Source organism: Paroedura picta, chromosome 6 (assembly GCF_049243985.1).
Source record: "Paroedura picta isolate Pp20150507F chromosome 6, Ppicta_v3.0, whole genome shotgun sequence".
In the NCBI taxonomy this organism is placed as follows: domain Eukaryota; kingdom Metazoa; phylum Chordata; class Lepidosauria; order Squamata; family Gekkonidae; genus Paroedura; species Paroedura picta.
Genome location: NC_135374.1, coordinates 16,347,988 through 16,363,789, shown reverse-complemented (window position 1 = coordinate 16,363,789; position 15,802 = coordinate 16,347,988). Strand labels below are relative to the sequence as shown.

The window sequence follows — 15,802 nt, the reverse complement described above, 5'->3', positions numbered from 1 at the left end:
ATCCCTGGTTACAAGAAACACCCTCCTCGCCTCTCCTGCTACGGCTGCTGGGAGCAAGCTGGGATCGCTGCCACTGCGCTGAGGAGGAGGAGGTGGTGGCGCACACTGGAATCTGCCGCGAGGGAGGGAGGGTGGGCGGCTCTTCCCTTTGTCTCCTCTTGGCTGGGCTTTTCCGCCCCCTCCTTTGAAGAGGAGAGAGAAACACCGCCAAGTCAGAGCAGATTCCCAGCCCCGCGGCTGGGGGAGAAAGACCCACAGTTCTGAGCAAAAAGTCGGCCGCAGCTTTACTTCTATGGCGTATATTGTGCAAACACTTAGAAATCCTGCTACGGCTTATGGGTATGTCTTATTTTCGGGGCATGGCTTATATTGTGCAAATGCTTAGAAATCCTGCTGTGGCTTATTTTATGGGTATGTCTTATTTTGGGGGAAACATGGACTCCACAAGTGGTAGGAATTGTCCCAGGTTGGTTGGCAGAGTTTAAATTGGCAAAGAGGGGTAAAGCACCATGCTGCTTAACAGCATGAAATAAGTTGGTGTTTTTTTTAAGAGTCACAGACTTTGCCTATAAAAGGAGACTAAGTCTTCATTTCTCCTCATTTAGTCTGCTCAGGACGGAAACCTTATCGTCAAGGGAGGTCATGTAGTGCTTGCCGAGAAGGAGATAGAAGAAGAAGAAGAAGAGTTAGTTCTTATATGCCGCTTTTCTCTACCCGAAGGAGGCTCAAAGCGGCTTACAATCACCTTCCCTTTCTTCCCCCCACAACAGACACCCTGTGAGGTGGGTGAGGCTGAGAGAGCTCTGATATCACTGCTCAGTCAGAACAGTTTACATGTGAACAGATGTGAACATGTGAACAAAACAGACACACGTGAAAATAAAGTTTAAAGAAATCCTGAACGTGGCAAAGTCAAACGCTATACACAACGGTATCCAGCTTTTGAACATAGGATTGTATGTGATGAATCCTGTATTGCTGTATCAATTTTAAGACCATTATTAATGCTTCTAGCATTTGGAGCCGTGTACTATTTACAACAATGTTTTCCAGATTTAAGTATGGAAGAATAATATATTGAATATGTATATAACTCAAAACATTCCCTTTAATATCTATAGTTGCTGAATATCATGTTTACAATGTTAATTTTAATGGGTTTTTAATGGGGTTTTATTGTCTGTGGGGATTTTATTGTGTAACCCGCCATGAGCCAGCTTGCCGGGAGTGGTGGGGAACAAGTCTAAATAATAATAATAATAATAATAATAATAATAATAATAATAAGTCTCCAATTGAGCCAATCAGGAAACTGGAGGAGATGATTTGAAAAATACCAGGAAGTTCCCATTCTAACTATGCTAAATACACATCTCCTCTAATATTTTATTTTATTTATTACATTTATATACCGCTCTTCCCGAAGGCTCAGGGCAGTTTACATCAAACAGAATGATACCCCCTTGCAGGATATTCTTATGCTGTTGAATCATGCACACTATATATAATTAATATTCCAACAATAGTTAACTTGGAACAAGAACACCTGAGTTCAAATCCATGCTCAGCCTCTAATTCTCATTTTCCACAGTCAGGGCAACAAAAAGAACTACTTTCAAGGTAGTCTCATTCCATTTGTCCTGAAAGCCTGGAATGGTCCAATTTGTCTGCCAAAAGAATTTTCTGAAGACTTAGGGCCATTCCGCACCGGGATCCATGTTGCAAATTGTTTGCGGAATGAAAAATCGCCATTTTAAATAGTGGAATTCGTCATTATGCACACCTGCCTTTGTAGTGGAATTCGGTTGCGTTTCTATTGTTTCCCACAGGTTTCCGGTGTCGGCAAAAATCGCTAGCCAGGAAGCGATATTGCTGAGCTGTGTCCCGCCCCTGGCCATCAAGCAGCCAATGGGCGGCCGTTATCATGCTCCCAAACAGCCCCTTTCCCTTTAAGGAAGGTTTTTTTTAAAATAAAAAAAACCATACACGTTGCAACGAATCTGCGTTGATTCGTTGCAACGGAGAGACCCATCCAGCTAGCAGGTGGTGTTTGAGCAGCCGTTTCATCGTTGCCACGCTCCCCCCGAGTGGAAAAAAAAAATCCCCCCCCTCACAGGTGCGATTTTCGGCCGAAAATAGTGTGAAAAATAAAGGGAAAATAAACCAGCAGACGGGCCTCTGTGTTGCTTGTGCTTGGTGACTTTAAACAGAGGGACTGCAGCTGGGGAAGCCTCGCTGGGTAAACGAAGGCTTGCCGGTGCGTTGATCTCCACTCGCTTGGAGAAAAAAAAATGGCGATCGCTTTGCCGGAAGATCAGAGGAGAGAGCTAGGGGGCGGGACTTTGCAGAAACCGCAACAATGGTAACGCACAGAACTTTTCCGCTAGTGTTGCAGATTGGTTGCAGGAGTGTAGCGCTTTCCGGAGGGTGAATCCACTTTTTGGGATTTCCCTGAAAGCGCTACAACAAAGCGCTTTTTGCAGATCGGTTTCAGGAGTGTTGCAGATTGTCAACGACGTTGTGCATAACAGCAAAACTGTAGCGATTTCAATTAGTAACCATTGTGCTATTTTGGACGAATGCGGAACGGCCCTTAATTTGACCGCATTATTTGCAGCGTGGTTAAATCTGATACCAATTGTGGGCCACAAACAGTTAAAATGCATTTATTGCTGAGCTGCATGGTGCCTTGGTGCCCTCTCATGCGTCTCGTTTCACGAGAATATAGCAAATATCCATTTATTTTGACTAGCTCTTCAATCAGCTACGGTATGCAATTCAATGGCTTTTTGCTGCATGTCAGTTTGAAAGTCATTGGGGGTGAATGCCACCTGTTCTCAAAAAAAAAACAAAAAAAACACCAATATATCTTCTCCATCTTACCTGTTTGCACAACAGGACAGTTTATATAACTGTAATGTTGCTTCATGTCAGCAAGTAGATAGGCAGGTTATGATCAGGGTGTTAAAGGCATGAACAAATGTTCTCTTTAGAGCGTTCCAAGTAAAGCAAGAAGGTCCGTATAGCGCCAAGCTTATTGGAAAAGTACCCTTTAAAGAGTTCTCTCCATTAGAAAGTAGGCAGTCTGATTCTGCAATAAAAGGGGCACCTATGAGTGTTTAGCAGACAGGGCTAGAGAATGGGATAGCTGCTAGTCATCCTAAAGTGTAATTGTGTTCCCTGTCTGCAGAAAATGGGGTGACTGCCATCTGGATCCCCCTCCCCAGGTTTGAGGGAGCAGATATTCCAGTTTGAGGCCAGGACTCCTGCACTCCTGTTTACTTGTGTAGGATACACTGTTTCCAACACACCCTGTTGGGGATGTAGGGTCTTCCCTTTGAGGTTCCCTGTCCTGGGGTGGGCAGGGAGACTGTAAGGTGCTGAGCATAATATTATTATCGAAATGTGACTGCAGTTGTTGTTTGCTCCCTCAGCTGTTCTTGCGAAGACAGTTTCTGCATTACAGGAATCCCTCACATCAGTGTCCTCAAAGAATCAGACAATGCAAAACTTTCTGAACGAAATTTCGGCTCCCCAAGAGTATATCCGAATCTTATGCTCCCCCCCCCCACCTCAGTTTCTGAATTCTTCTTTACAGGGATTTTTTTCCTTCAAAGCTCAACTCAAGAGAATTATCTGAACTTCATGCCCCCTCACCCCACAGTTTCTGAATATTTTACAGTATTTTGCTGGTCTATGACCGTAATAAAGAATACTACTACTACAGTATTTTTTTTTCCTTTGGAGCTCAAATTGCAGTGTTCCAGTGAGGAATTCCTGAATTCAACTCTGCAGTTCCCAGAATCTAAGGCACTTCTTCCCCCCACCCCCCCCAAGCATGGGCACCTATGGGCTGCAGACCAGCATTCCCAGGGGCATAACTTTGCTCCAGTATTCAGGGCAGGCCCAGGCCTAAAGAAACTTAGGGAATCAACAAGCTCTACTCATGGTATTTTAAAGAGACTTTCTCATTGACATGAAGTTGCCTTATACTGAATCAGATCATCAATCCATCAAAGTCCATATTGTCCACTCAGTTTTGCAAAGTCCCCCATAGAGGTTGCTCACATCACCTCCAATTTGAGACTTTTAACTGGCAGTCCCTTCCAACTCTATGATTCTATGATTCTAACTGGAAGTATCAGGGATCGAACCTGGGATCTTCTGCAGACCAAGCATAGGCTCCACTTTAACCCAGCTTTTTTCAACCTTTTGACGATGTATGAACCCCTGAAATAAATGTTCAGGCTTCGAGGACCTCCAGAAGTGATGTCAGCTCATCACCGCCGTGCCACACCCCCAGAAGTTATAGATAGTGCAAAAACGAAATCAAAAGGCCAAAATAATTAATCTCCCATCTACTCTTATTAGGTATATTTAATCATTCAACTTCTTGGCAATCAGAATGGGGTCCCAGGTAAGTTTCTCCTGTTTTCAGATTCTTCTTCAATGATTGCCATTCCAAAATCTATGTTCCATTTAGCAGTTATAAATCAAATAAAGCATATCACTTGTCTGTAAGCTCTGTTGTCTTGGGGTAGTTTTCTCCTACATGCCCCATGTCACAACTGACTCCCCCGTTTTGATTTTTACACCCATGGTCTACTCACCGAGCCCTCCAAGTAGAGGTGGCCAGTTTCCTAGTTTGTGGTCAAGCTCATTAAGGAAGGAGGGGAAAGGCTGTGGACCCCCTCAGGAGCTCCTGCAGACCCCTACAAGTACGCTGACCCCTGGTTGGGAATCCCTGCATTAACCAATATACCATATATGAAGTAAACATAGAAGATATCAAATCCACAACAATTCCAACGAAGATATATTTTGTCATCCGAGTGTGACACTGGCACACCCCTCCTACGCAGGAATGGCAAGATTAATTAATCATCATCATCTCCATTGTTCTATACCGGGAACAAAGTTGTTTAATATTGCACAAATCAATGAACAAAATACCACAAAGATTTGTAATTTACGGTCTCAAGTTTAATCATTTAAAATTGCCCTTTCCCCAAACAGATGCAGCACCTTGGTACATTGTTACTCCTCCTGAAATGATAACCAGAACTTCCTTATGAAGAGGGATTTTCCAAACTCTCAGTTAAAAGGGCCATGGGGAGCTAAAACAGTCTAGTTCCTACGCAACTGTGTAGACATTAGAAGCCGACAACCACGGGCTGAATGTTCATTCACGAGTTTGTTCTGAGTCACTGAATTCAGTGGAATTTTTAATTAATAGGGCTGAATTAACGGGGGGGGGGGGGGGGCAATTTGTATCTCTGCCGCAGAAGTCTTCCGTCGTATTAAAACTTGGAACCAGCCTCCAGTCCCCATAAGTGTCAGTGGGCCTGCTATTTATCTTTTACTATATGACTGGAATTCTGGTTCAAAGGTTTCCTTGGTTTCCCTGGTTTCCTTTTTTGACCAAGTAACAGGTTTGCTGGATCGTGGAAATTCGATTGATGTCGTTGGCTGCAGAGAAAAGGACATGCAGTAATGGGTTTAAACTACAAGTACAACGATATAGGCTAAATATCAGGAAAAAAATTTTCACAGTCAGAATAGTTCAGGAGTGGAATAGGCTGCCTAAGGAGGTGGTGAGCTCCCCCTCACTGGCAGTCTTCAAGCAAAGGTTGGATACACACTTTTCTTGGATGCTTTAGGATGCTTAGGGCTGATCCTGCGTTGAGCAGAGGGTTGGACTAGATGGCCTGTATGGCCCCTTCCAACTCTATGATTCTATGATTCTATTCTATGATTGAGGGCAAAAGAAGAAGGGGACGACAGAGAATGAGGTGGCTGGATGGAGTCGCTGAAGCAATCGGTGCGAGCTTAAATGGACTCCGGGGAATGGTAGAGGTCAGGAAGGCCTGGAGGATCATTGTCCATGGGGTCGCGATGGGTCGGACACGACTTCGCCCCTAACAACTACAATTTATATTTATTGTTAAATTGTTTAAATGTTTATTATAGCCTAGGGTAGGTTCTTTCTTCTGTTATCATACTCATTTCGAATCGTCCTCTTTTCGTGGTGTACTCTTAATAGTACTCTCAACAAACCCTTGTTTCTCAGACTTAGCCTCTATACTGCCTAAGTGTTGCAAATAAATAAAAAGAAATTCCAGAAGCAGGGACACTTATTCAATGCAGTCATGTTGCCCTATAACTCTTCTGAACCAAGGTTATATGACTTTGACATCAGTCTTAAAGAACAGGTTAATATATATCTTTTCCAAATATGCTATTCCTTACTGACAGACAAGGTACAGCAAATATTTGGAGATTATTTTACTCAATAGAGACAGTTCAAACACCAGGAATCACACTTTTCTTCTAAGCAAAGGAAGCCTTTGTCTGGTTGGCCAAAAATTATGTTTCCTGCCTGAAGTCTTTTGGCTTCAGCTCTGGAATGCAAAGGCTTCTGCTGCTCCATAGACAGGTATTTTCATTATCGGACATTTTCCTCAAACATTTCAGCTTTTAAGGGGCATACAACAGGGATGTTCCTCGTTATGTCTGTGGGCATTTGGACACTGTTGCACATGAGGGCTTCTGCCAGTCAAGGAACTAACCAGTCAAAGGAACCTGATCGCTCTGCTGGAGCCAATCCATTTGGTCTGCTTAGGGCCAATCGGATTGCTCTGCTTAGGGGCCAATCAGATTGCTCAGATTGCTCTGCTAGGGCCAATTGGATTGCTCAGATTGCTCTGCTAGGGCCAATCAGATTGCTCAAATTGCTCTGCTAGGGCCAATCAGATTGCTCAGATTGCTCTGCTAGGGCCAATCGGATTGCTCTGCTTAGAGCCAATCAGAGGCAGCAGCTGGCTGCTTGAAAGGTATAAAAGTCCATGAGTTTGCCTGTTTTTCTTTGTTCAGTGGTTGTAGTCTGATGCTGGAGTTGCTAAATAAAAAGAGCTGTTCTGAAGAATTGGAGTCTGTGATCACTGAACCTGCAGACTTAATATTCCTTTCTGCCTTCTCTTTTTAATCCCCTTGAAACAATTAACTCTAATAATATTAAATTGCATCTGAGAAATTGTAAGTACCATATGGAAGTATGGCAAGCTATAAATAAATCGTAGGCAATTCTGAGATTCTTATACATAATGTGGGATTCTAGTACCTACCACAAGATTGCCCATAACAACACAATACAGAATGAATCAAGAGAAAAAAACATGGTGAATCATGTTGTTGGAAGAGACCTCCATGGCCATCTAGTCCAACCACTGCAGAAAGCAGGAAACTCACAACTACTTGCCCACCCACTGTGACCCCAATTCCATGCCCAGATGCTTCTCCCAAAAATACTCAGGATCACTGGCCAGCCTGGCCTGAAAGAAATTCACCTTCTAATCCCAAAGGGGCGATCAGCGATTCCCTGGGAAGGAGCCAAGGAAGGGCCACAAGGGACAGAGACTGGCACATCCCTTCCCACTCACAATTTGTCTGTTCATAAATTCAGCAGTTCTGTCAGATGGCTCTCCAGCCTCTGCTTTAAAACCTCCAAAGAAGGAGAAATCACCACCTCCCGAGGAAGCCTGTTCCACTGAGGGACCGCTCTATCAGGAACTTCTCCCAGATGTTTAGCTGAAAATTATTTTGAATTAATTTCAACCCATTAATTCTCGCCCGACCCTCTGGGCAACAGAAAACAACCTATTCATTCCAAAATATATCAAGATGTCTAATACATATTTGAGAGATTTACAGGAAATTCCACCCCCACCCCTGATTTCATATGGAAAAAGAAAACCCCGAGAATAAACTCAGACCACATTTGAGAAATAATGAGAAGGAAGATTTGGTGTTCCAAGTTTAGAATAATGTTATTATACCTCAAGGATGATCTGGATTTAAAACTGGTCACATCTACATTAGGTAGAGCACAGCTCTGATAGGGCACTCCTGTGAACACTGTCCTGGAACTTATTATTATTATTTATTAGATTTTTAGCCCACCAGTCCCAATGGCTCATGGCAGGTTACAACAATGAAACCCCCAATAAAATTACAAAACAGAATTACAAACAGTTCCTACAATGCTCAAGACTGCGGACTAATACCAAACTCACCCACGCTCTACCAGGGGGGCAAGGGGCTGTTGATCAATTTCTCACCAAAGATTGACCCAGGGGGGTCCAGCTCTTCCTAGCGAACCAGCATCAACCATAAACCTGGCAGAAGACCTCCGTCTTACAGGCCCTGTGGAATGCCAAAAGTTCCCACAGGGCCCGTAACTCTTCCAGGAGCTCATTCCACCAGGTAAAGGCCAGGACCGAGAAGGCCCTGGCCCTAGTTGAGGCCAGACCCACCTCCTGGGGGCTGGGTATGACCAACAAGTTCGAACCCGCAGAGCGTAAACCCTGTGAGGGGCATAGGGCAAGAGGCGGTCCCTCAAGTATGTGGGTCCCAGACCACGCAGGGCCTCAAAGGTTCGTACCAAAATCTTGAACTGAATCCAGAAAGCAACCAGTAGCCAATGCAGCTGCTTCAGCACAGGCTGGATGTGGGCCCTCCAAGGTGTCCCTGTAAGGACCCTAGCAGCCACATTTTGCACTAGCTGTAACTTCTGGGTCAAGCCCAAGGGGAGACCCACATAGAGCGAGTTTCAGGAACTAGAATGGCAGAACTGCTTCAATCCAGCTGGCGACGGAGATTATCCGTCAGGGTGACCCACACTCTCTCCACCCTGTGGCCAGGACGGAAGCCAGATTGGAATGAGTCATGCGACGAAGTTTCTTCCAGGAATTCCAAGAGATGATCCAACGTGGCCCTTTCAACTGCCTTCCCCAGAAACGCTAAGTGCAAGACTGGTCGGTAGCTGGCTGGGTCCTGCAGGTCCAGTGATGGCTTCTTGAGAAGATGGCAAACCACCACCCTCTTAACCAGTTCAGGAAACTCCCCAGACTGAAGGGAGCCATTAACAATTTCCCTGAGCTGCTATCCTATCCAAAGGCCACCTGCCTTGAGGAGCCATGACGGACAAGGATCAAGGGGGGAAAGTGGTGGCCCTCACTCTCCCCAGCAACCTGTCCACTTTAGATAAAGAGTGCCACCTGAAACCATCAAATGTTACCTCCAAAGGTGGCTAACAGGCCTCCAGTTCATTTACTGTATCAAATGTGGCAGGAAGGTCACGGCGTAGCAACAAGACTTTATCCGCAAAATAGCTCGCTAATGCCTCATAGCCAAGATCCAATGTCCTAATATTTTGGCACCCATCTTCAAGGTTGCTAAGAGACCAAACTTCCCTAAATAGTTGGGCCGGTCGAGAGCTTGCAGATGCAATTCCCACAGCAAAAAAAATCACATTTTGCTACTTTCACTGCCATCTCATACACCCTCATAAGCGTGCGAGAAGATGTTCTTTTAGCCTCGTCGCGGGTTTTCCTCCACCCTCGCTGTAGTCATCTCAATTCCCTCTTCTTCTCCCGAAGCGCCCTGGTATACCAAGTCCCATTCAATAGACTTTAGGATTCTGAGTAGACAAGTTTAGGATTGGAAAAGAGTTTTTCAACATCTCCAGTTTCTTACCAAGCTTTTCTACCCATTTGTTGATGAGCAGGCTGGTTATAAAACAATCAAAATTTGAAATACTCTTTCAACAGCATATTAAAGGTTGCTTGTCAAAATTTTATTAAATGTTATTGGAATCTGAATGTCAACCTTAGAAAAACCAACTTTGTAAATAACTGGGATAGAGAAGGGGGACATGATGCCCATCTTAAGGTATTGACGTAGATATCATCTAAAGGTTCCATGCTCTCAGGTATTGGGCAACACAAGGAAAATGATGGTTCAATGCAGCACAACACCTTTAAGGACTGCCAACATATACCCTAAAAAAAACCCTTGCATAACTATTGGTACAGTAACCTGCGCAACGCCTCCTTTATATATCCTCAGTGGGATAGCCAAGAAAATATCAGTATTGGGTGGGATCCAAGCACATGAGGGCTTTTTTTCTTTTGCTGATCTTGCCAACTTCCCCTCTCTACTATAGCCCCATCCCATTTGGCTGAGAGAACGTAGAATCATAGAATCATAGAGTTGGAAGGGACCTCATGGGTCATCTAGTCCAACCTCCTGCACTATGCAGGACACTCACATCCCAATCGCTCATCTACTGTAACCTGCCACTCCTTTGCCTTCACAGAATCAGCCTCTCCGTCAGATGGCTCTCCAGCCTCCGTTTAAAATTTTCCAAAGATGGAGAACCCACCACCTCCCGAGGAAGCCTGTTCCACTGAGAAACCGCTCTGACTGTCAGGAATGAGAAAGACCTCAACCAAACTGCCTGATCTTGTTATAACTGGACATACTGGGGACTGAACCTGCTTGTGCCTTATGAGTATGGGAAAGATTGGGAAGATTGTAGGTTTGCGGGAAAACACGGTGAGATAGAGAAGGTAGATGATCACTCCACTATGTTGTGCAGAAGCTCCTGGAGGATTAAATTCTGCAATTTGGGACATGCTCGGAGCTGGGTGGGGTTGTACAACAGGTGCATTGGCTCAGTCCAGAGACCTGCTTCCCTGTATCTTGTGTCTCCAGCAGCTAAACGAAGTGACTGGACTGTCACATGCATGGAAGGGTGGTGGTGGAAAGAAGCTCCCTCTGACTTGGGTATTTCACCCGTGGAAAGGTCAACAACCAAAAAACAGACACCTCTTAATGTTTCCTCATAATCATTTTGAAATGGTGCCAAACAAACAAACAAAAAACATTTGTCGACATGCACAAAAGGAGAATAGCCACCTGGAGCCAGATCCATACAAGCTTGCCTTCTTGGGGGGCAAGAGACTGGAGGCCAAAGACATTCTTCTCAGCACAGACACTTTGGGAACTGCCACAATGATGCGCGTAATCCTGGGCCTCGCCATTTGGCTGCACTGCAGCCTGGCCCTCCCACATCATTTAGAAAATCGACCAGTTCACACTTGGAACAAGGATGACTGGCAGGTAAGGAATCCTTATGCTGTGCCGTAGAACAGTACAGAAGGATCCGTGCAGCAGGGCTGCGATGGGTGTTTCTGCTTCCAGTTTGGTGTAGTGGTTAGGAGTGCGGACTTCTAATCTGGTGACCCAGGTTAGATCCTGCGCTCCCCAACATGCAGTCAGCTGGGTGACCTTGGGCTCGCCACGGCACCGTTAAAACTGTTCTAACTGAGCAGTAGTATCAGGGTTCACTCAGCCTCACCCACCTCACAGGGTGTCTGTTGTGGGGAGAGGAAAGGGAAGGTGAATGTAAGCTGCTTTTAGACTCCTTCAGGTAGAGAAAGGCTGCATATAAGAACCAACTCTTCTTCAGTAATATCAGGGCTCTTTCAGCCTCACCTACATCACAGGGTGTCTGTTGTGGGGAGAGGAAAGGGAAGGCAACTATAAGCTGCTTTGAGACTCCTTTGGGTAGAGAAAAGCGGCATATAAGAACCAACTCTTCTTCTTCTTCTTCTTCTTCTTCTTCTTCTTCTTCTTCTTCTTCTTCTTCTTCTTCATGCAGTGTTTCTTTATGTGATATTTGTTGGCAATATGCAGGCAGAAGGCATTCAATCCCTGGCATTGCCAGTTATAAAAGATCAGGCATTAGGTGATGGAAGGACCCCAGCCTGGAAAGCTGCTGCCAGCCTGAGCAGGCAATGCTGCCAGTGGTGAGCCAATGCTCTGATTAAGGCACTGGGACCCCCAATATGGAGCATCAAATGATTCTAGTGTAATAAACAACCATCCAGGGAGTCGTCAATCTTCAGTTAATTCTTTAATAGAATTTTTAATCAATCCCAACGGGTTTCGCTATGTAGCTTTATCAAGGGACATCAGATTCTTAAAAATATATAAATGTATAATTAATGATTGTTCAAAAAATAATCAATAACTGTACAACAAGAATTTACTTAACAAATGACATCTTCCCTGCGGGTGGTCCCTGTGGTTCCCCACAGGTGGTCCCTCTGTGGGCACAGCTGCAAAGTGCCCTGAAGGTTAAAACCAAAACCTTGAGTTATGGAAGTCAATCCTGGAGGTGATTGTTGCATGGATCACTGTGGCCAGGTGTTCCAAGGACTAGTAGCCTTGCCTGGTGAAGATGGAAAAATGCCAGGCGTGCTACTTTTATGACCTGCTCCTCCATAAAGCAAGGCATCTAAGGTCACTCCCAAATTTCTAGCACAGGGCACAATGTTAAGTTGTACCCTGGCCTGGTCGGGCAAACACACTTCCTGGTCTAGCAGGGGTAGTCAACCTGGGGTCCTCCAGATGTCCATGGACTACAATTTCCATGAGCCCCTGCCAGCATTTGCAATTCATGGGAACTGTAATCCATGAACATCTGGGGGACCACAGGTTGACCATCCCTGATCTACAGGTCTTAGAGAGATCAGGTGACTCTGCTCTAACCACCCAGCGATGGCTTCCAAACAACCTGCAAATTTAGCTGTCGGGGGAGTCCGGGCGTCCGTCCATGAGGAGATAGATCTGGGTGTCATCTGCAAAACAAAATAATGTTGTCAGTTGTTAAATAGTGAGCCAAGACAGTTGTTTGCCATTTCACTTATGAAACATATTTCTTCCAGTGCCCATTTTTAAGTATGTTGCCTTTATAAATAAATACCTACTAAAATTTTGAAACTGGTGTGTGTAACTTTGCATGGGTGGTGTGTGCACACACTAGATCTTCATAACTGCGCGCACAAGTTAACTGCTATTTTTAAAAATTAGCATAGAACTAATGACAATTTTCTCACATGTATTACAGTGCCTTTAATTGGCTATTTAGAATTTATATACATAAATTTGTTCAAGACTTATAGATTTCATCTCCAATAACATTATTTCCCCTGCAGTCCAACAGAAGCTGCTATCCATTCATTAACTGAGATTCCTGAGTGAAAATACGTCTTCCCTTGGGGGGCCAACTCAGTTCCTTCTCCTCATATTATTGTACTCTACCCTCTTGGGAGCAAAAAATACATATGTAAGTGCATATGTGCAATGGAATTCTAGAAACCTCCATTTCAATCCTTCATCAAGCAAACTTCTGAGAAAAGGATCAGAGTATAATAGTTGGTACATGATAAATACACATATTACATTAAAATTTCAAAACTGTGACAACTTTTCCTTCGCAATGTACCATTAAGGTTGAGCCCATATTCTTTTCCAAGGCATATCAACATTCTGCTGCCTAACAAAGAGGCGGTGGGGTAACAAACATACAATCATGTATTTAAAGGAACGTAATGTAGTTTTCAACCAAATCCTGCAATGACTTAATATAGGACTTCTTCGTTGACACACCTGGGCTGGCCAACCGAGTTCCAACTTTTGAAGGGACTTCAGTTTCAATGTTTTCAAAACCAACTTCGATATTGAGACATAATCTCCTAGCACTTAATAAGATTGTTTTAACAATTGCTACTCGTAGTTTAAGGCATTCCAGATTATTTCTCAATATTGAAATTGGTCTTGAAAACATTGAAACTGAAGTCCCTTGAAAAAGCTAAAGAGCGAAATGCGTTGGGATTTGTTGAATATAAAAGAATAAAGAACAATGGAAGTTTGAAGACTCCATAAAAGTCTACTCTGTATATTTGATTCGCCATATTGGTATCCCAGTGCCTTTTCCCTTGCCCTGTGTCTGGTCCTTCACTGGGTTTTAATTTTGATGAGAGTTCCAACCGACAGGTTGAAGGCAACTGACCGAGGACATTATAAGCATATTTCTGTTTTTAACTCCCAAAGTTTAGAAGACATGTGGTGTGCAAAACAGAATCACATAAAATAGATCTGTCTTTTTCCCTCTCAATTATCCAGGACTACCTTGATCACTTCTATCCATGCCACGATAAAATCAACCATACTGTTAAAGAGCGACTTGAAATCATGCAGGAATTCTTGCATGTGCCTAAGACCGGAGAAGCAGACGATACCACTTTAGAGGTAATGAATCGGCCTAGGTGTGGAAACCCTGATGTCCTGGAATACAACAGAGTTCCTGGAAATAACAAATGGGATAAGAATGACTTGACTTACAGGTCGGTCGGTTTTCAATTTTTGATAGTACTAAGAACCAGAGCTATTTCTTATATGCTAACATTTTGTTTTTCTCTGCTGCTCAAAGAATCAATAACTACACTTCCGATATGGCTAAAGAGGCGATACGTGCTGCAATAGAAAAAGCTTTTAGTGTGTGGGCAGCCGTTACTCCGCTGAGATTCCAAGAAGTCACAAACGAAACTGCGGATATTGAAATTTGGTTCTCAGTAGGCGGTAAGGATTTATCCTGATGTTGCAGAAGGTTTGTTCTTACATGCCATTTTTCTCTACCCAAAGGAGAACAGCTTACAATTGCGTTTCCTTTCCTCTCCCCGCAACAGACACCCTGTGAGGGAGGTGAGGCTGAGAGAGCCCTGAGATTACTGAAGAAGAAAAAGAAGAAGAGTTGGTTCTTATATGCCACTTTTCTCTACCCAAAGGAGTCTCAAAGCAGCTTACAGGCACCTTCCCTTTCCTCTCCCCAAAACAGACACCCTGTGAGTTAGATGAGGCTGAGAAAGCCCTGATATTACTGAAGAAGAAGAAGAAGAGTTGGTTCTTATGTGCCACTTTTCTCTACCCAAAGGAGTCTCAAAGCAGCTTACATTTGCCTTCCCTTTCCTCTCCCCACAACAGACACCCTGTGAGTTAGATGAGGCTGAGAAAGCCCTGATATTTCTGAAGAAGAAGAAGAGTTGGTTCTTATATGCCACTTTTCTCTACCCAAAGGAGTCTCAAAGCAGCTTACAGGCACCTTCCCTTTCCTCTCCCCAAAACAGACACCCTGTGAGTTAGATGAGGCTGAGAAAGCCCTGATATTACTGAAGAAGAAGAAGAAGAAGAAGAGTTGGTTCTTATGTGCCACTTTTCTCTACCCAAAGGAGTCTCAAAGCAGCTTACATTTGCCTTCCCTTTCCTCTCCCCACAACAGACACCCTGTGAGTTAGATGAGGCTGAGAAAGCCCTGATATTACTGAAGAAGAAGAAGAAGAGTTGGTTCTTATGTGCCACTTTTCTCTACCCAAAGGAGTCTCAGAGCGGCTTATTTTTATCTATCGATTTACCATGTTGACTTTGCCAGCCAGGAAAGCCTTACGATTAAAGTAACAGAAAGAACTAAAATATACCCCAAGCATTAAAAATCTGCTCAGCTGTTTAAAAGAAATGTTAAGATGCGTTTTCTGTTTAGGTTTTCAAGAATCTCCAGAGCACCGATTATATTATTTTGTGTAATTCCACTTCCTAGATGCCTCAGAAACTTCGCAACCTCAAGGATTATTCCACTCTGAGGGGTCTGAAACCTTCATTTAGCCTTAAAACCCTTTGTCAAGTGGCTGTGCAATTTTGCTGAACACAGGGGTAGTATTTGGGCCAGTGTGTAGGTAGGTTTGCCAGGTTTGGGGCCCCCAGCTTGTTGAACAACCTGCCGGATGCAGTGAAAAAAGCTCCCACCCTCCTGGCTTTCTGCAAACTATAGAAAATGGGATTATTCAATACTGCTTTTTAAAACAAGTATTAAGGCTATACTGAAATGAAATGTTTTGGTACTGTTTATAGTATGTATTGTCTCTTGCTATAATAAGCATGGTCCTATGTAATGTCTGTTCCATTTAATCTCATGTTAATGCTTATGCTTTCTTTCACCTGGTTTTCAGCTCTGTTTTCAGATTTCTACAGTTCAAACCCAATTGCATTGTTTATTGGATACCGCACTCCTATTGATCTGATTGTCCCACACTGTGTCATCTTCTGCCTTGAGTCTCAGTGA

The 15,802-nt window shown here is 43.9% G+C and overlaps 1 protein-coding gene across 2 annotated transcripts in view; it reads left to right on the top strand.

Moving 5' to 3' along the window:
- The first annotated feature begins 149 nt into the window (after window positions 1-149).
- LOC143839471 (macrophage metalloelastase-like) overlaps window positions 150-15,802 on the top strand; it is a 28,670-nt gene continuing 13,017 nt past the window's right edge. The window contains exons 1-4 of one of the 2 annotated variants that reach the window (XM_077341532.1): window positions 150-339; window positions 10,157-10,962; window positions 13,813-14,033; window positions 14,120-14,268. In XM_077341532.1, coding sequence (XP_077197647.1) covers window positions 10,414-10,962; window positions 13,813-14,033; window positions 14,120-14,268 — 919 coding nt within the window. In that variant the 5' untranslated portion in view covers window positions 150-339; window positions 10,157-10,413. The remainder of the gene's footprint in view (window positions 340-10,156; window positions 10,963-13,812; window positions 14,034-14,119; window positions 14,269-15,802) is intronic. The other variant, XM_077341533.1, reaches the window with a different exon arrangement.